Here is a 2824-nt window from a genome sequence, read left to right as displayed (position 1 = left end):
TTNNNNTTGTGTGTGAGAGCATGCATATGTGTAAGAGTGTGGGTGTATTTGTGAGAGAACAGGTGAGCATGTGTCTGTGTGTGTGTATATGAGTATGTGAGCNTGTGTGTAAGTATGTGTATGACTACGTGAGCGATTGTATATATGTATGAATGTGTATGTGTTTGTGAGTATATCTGTGATAGCACGGGAGAGAGTGTATGCGTGCGTGAGCATGTGTATGTCAGTATGTGTGAGTGTGAGTGTATGTGAGTGTCTGGATATTGGAAGCTACTCTGTGCTGAGGGCCCTTCACTTCAGGTCTCTTCATCTGGGTTTCTGTGGAGGTACCTCCCACGAGAGGGTTTACATTTTAATCCAGATACTTAAGGGTTGGTTTCTACTTGAGGTCTCAGTGTCTGCTTGGAGCAGATCGCTGTACTGTTACTTTCTCTGGGCCTGCAGTTTTCTCAGTGTGATTTTTTTCCTCTGTGACCAGACAAAGGGTTCTCTTTTGAACCACGATCAGCATAGTCTTTCTACCACGCATTATGCTAGATGTGGGGACCAACAGGGGGCCAGCCTGGTTTACGAGATTTTGTCTCAAAAAAGCCAACCCAGGAAACAGAATAAAACAAGCAAACAAAGAAAAACTGTCCATTACCTGGGAATCATTCCTAAGCTCTCAATCGCAAAAATAGTTGTTAGGTTACAGAAGCTGCAAATTAGAAAAGGCAGTATTAAAGATTAAGTTAAAGGTGTTTAAAATATCCATATCTNTGCTCACAATCANGTCATATGGAACCTTATTAAGGTGTCAGTTTCTTGACAAGGACACAGCAGACATGCATTTACAGGACAGTTATAACCATTTTTCTTTTTCCAATGCAGCATCTTCAGGCCATTGTGAGAGTCCTCAGAGGTTCTGTCTTCACAGCATTATACACTTTGGGTGGTAGTTTTCAAGGCAACAGCCATGATGACTTTAATAATATCGACCAATCATAAGTTTCTTCAGAGGTATAACACAGTGAACCATTGCATGTGGAGGTGCTGTTTAAATGAGCATTTACTATGTGCCTGGTGTGCAGAGTGTATACATGNTCTATGTTAGTCCTCACAAGAACCCTTCCTGCCAGACGAGGTAGCTGAGGCTCAGGTCTTGCATTGCTATGGCCAAACTCCCGATGAAAAGAACTAGAGGAAGAAAGGGTCTGCTTTGACTCACACCTCAAGGACATACAGTCCATCATGGGGAGGAAGGCATGACAACTGGTCACAACTGACCTGGAGGAGGAGGAGGAGAAGGAGGAGAAGGAGGAGAAGGAGGAGGTTGGTGATGTGTCCAGCTCACTTTCCCTTTTTGTCCAGTAGTGGACCCTAGTCCATGAAGATGTACATCCCACATTTTCAGAGAGGGTCTTCCCTTCCTCAATTAACCTAATCTAGAAAAATTATTAGAAGACATGTCCAGAGACTTATCTCTTTGGTGATTCTGAATCCTGTCAGGCTGACAATATCAGTCATGCATGACAAAATGTAAAGACTGTTTAAAGAGGTCTGCTGGGGTGAATTTCTTAGGCCCGTGTTGCTCTTCCACTTTCAGGCAGGGCCCAGAAGAAACTATTTGTGACAGCACTGAGACTGGTATCAGTGTCCGAAGCCAAGTAGAATCCCGAGGTCTCAGGAAGGGGACTCTGTGATAGGAATGGTCTGTTCCATTGTGTATGGGATCAAGGAAAAGCGAATTGATTTATAATTAGAGCAAGGAAGTATGGTTACCATCAGAGATAATGCTACTCAAGGGACTGGGTAAGGATCGTTGATGTTGGACCCTCTCTGTCTCTCATGACAAGGACTGGGGTTGTAGCATAGTGGTAGACAGCTTACCTAACATGTGTGAGGCCTCAGCTCAGTTCCAGTATTGCAGAGATATAAACAAATGAAGTTAAATAAATAAAATCAACAAGGCATACCTGAAATGGGACCTCACAGGAAGAGGCACAATGGCGACATGGCCAAGCATGTGGCATGGAGAGTTTACTTTCTGGACTGAAGTACTTGTTTCCTCAAAAGGGGAAAAAAGTCTGCCAGGACCTGCCTTCTGCCAAAGTCACTTCTACCTGGAGAGAGTCTGTTCCAAAGGTGAGTGACCCAGAGCCCAAAGACTTTTCCCTGTCTCAGAACAGTTCTGCCAAGCACCCCTGCTCCAGTGTCCCTGTGAAATCAACTGAAGGCTTTACCAGGGCTGGAGTTACCTGCTTCCCCCTCTCCCTGTTCGGACTTCCTTTACTTCTAGGGCGTTTTTGGTATTCACTTGTTTCTCTGATAAAGCTTCATTTCACTCTTTGAGCCTCTGGTCTGGGTAATAAGTTATATAGTAAGTAAGAAGAGCTATAAAAGCAGAATGAAAGGTCATCATGGAGTTGCAGACTTCTTACAAGGAGGCAGTGCTATGGGAACCACTACCAAGATGAGGTTTTAATCCCACTGCCAGAATACATAAGTTTGAGAACCAAGGCAACAGAATTGGGAGCCACTCAGGTTTTCATTTATAACCCAAGACACATGTGTGTAGCGCATGTTCGGACCTTAGATTGCACAGGAATAAAAACATTTTCTGCCAGGAAAACAAAGTACAGTGCTGGCTAAAGACATACTGTGCATAAGGATGGTGTATTGGCTGGTTTTGTGTGTCAACTTGACACAAACTGGAGTCTTCAGAGAAAGGAGCCTCCCTTGAGGAAATGCCTCCATGAGATCCAGCTGTAAGGCTCTTTCTCAGTTAGTGATCTAGGGTGGGAGGGCCCATTGTGGGTGGTGCCATCCCTGGCTGGTAGTCCTG

The 2824-nt window shown here is 44.4% G+C and overlaps 1 protein-coding gene across 1 annotated transcript in view; it reads right to left on the bottom strand.

Annotated features, from left to right (window-relative positions):
• The window catches only part of Catspere (catsper channel auxiliary subunit epsilon), a 16943-nt gene that overhangs the window by 3548 nt on the left and 10571 nt on the right, over positions 1 to 2824 (bottom strand). Inside the window, exon 3 of the mRNA XM_029482183.1 lies at positions 644 to 697. Coding sequence (XP_029338043.1) covers positions 644 to 697 — 54 coding nt within the window. The remainder of the gene's footprint in view (positions 1 to 643; positions 698 to 2824) is intronic.

Source organism: Mus caroli, chromosome 1, assembly GCF_900094665.2.
Source record: "Mus caroli chromosome 1, CAROLI_EIJ_v1.1, whole genome shotgun sequence".
In the NCBI taxonomy this organism is placed as follows: domain Eukaryota; kingdom Metazoa; phylum Chordata; class Mammalia; order Rodentia; family Muridae; genus Mus; species Mus caroli.
This window is presented reverse-complemented; position numbering and strand designations above follow the sequence as displayed.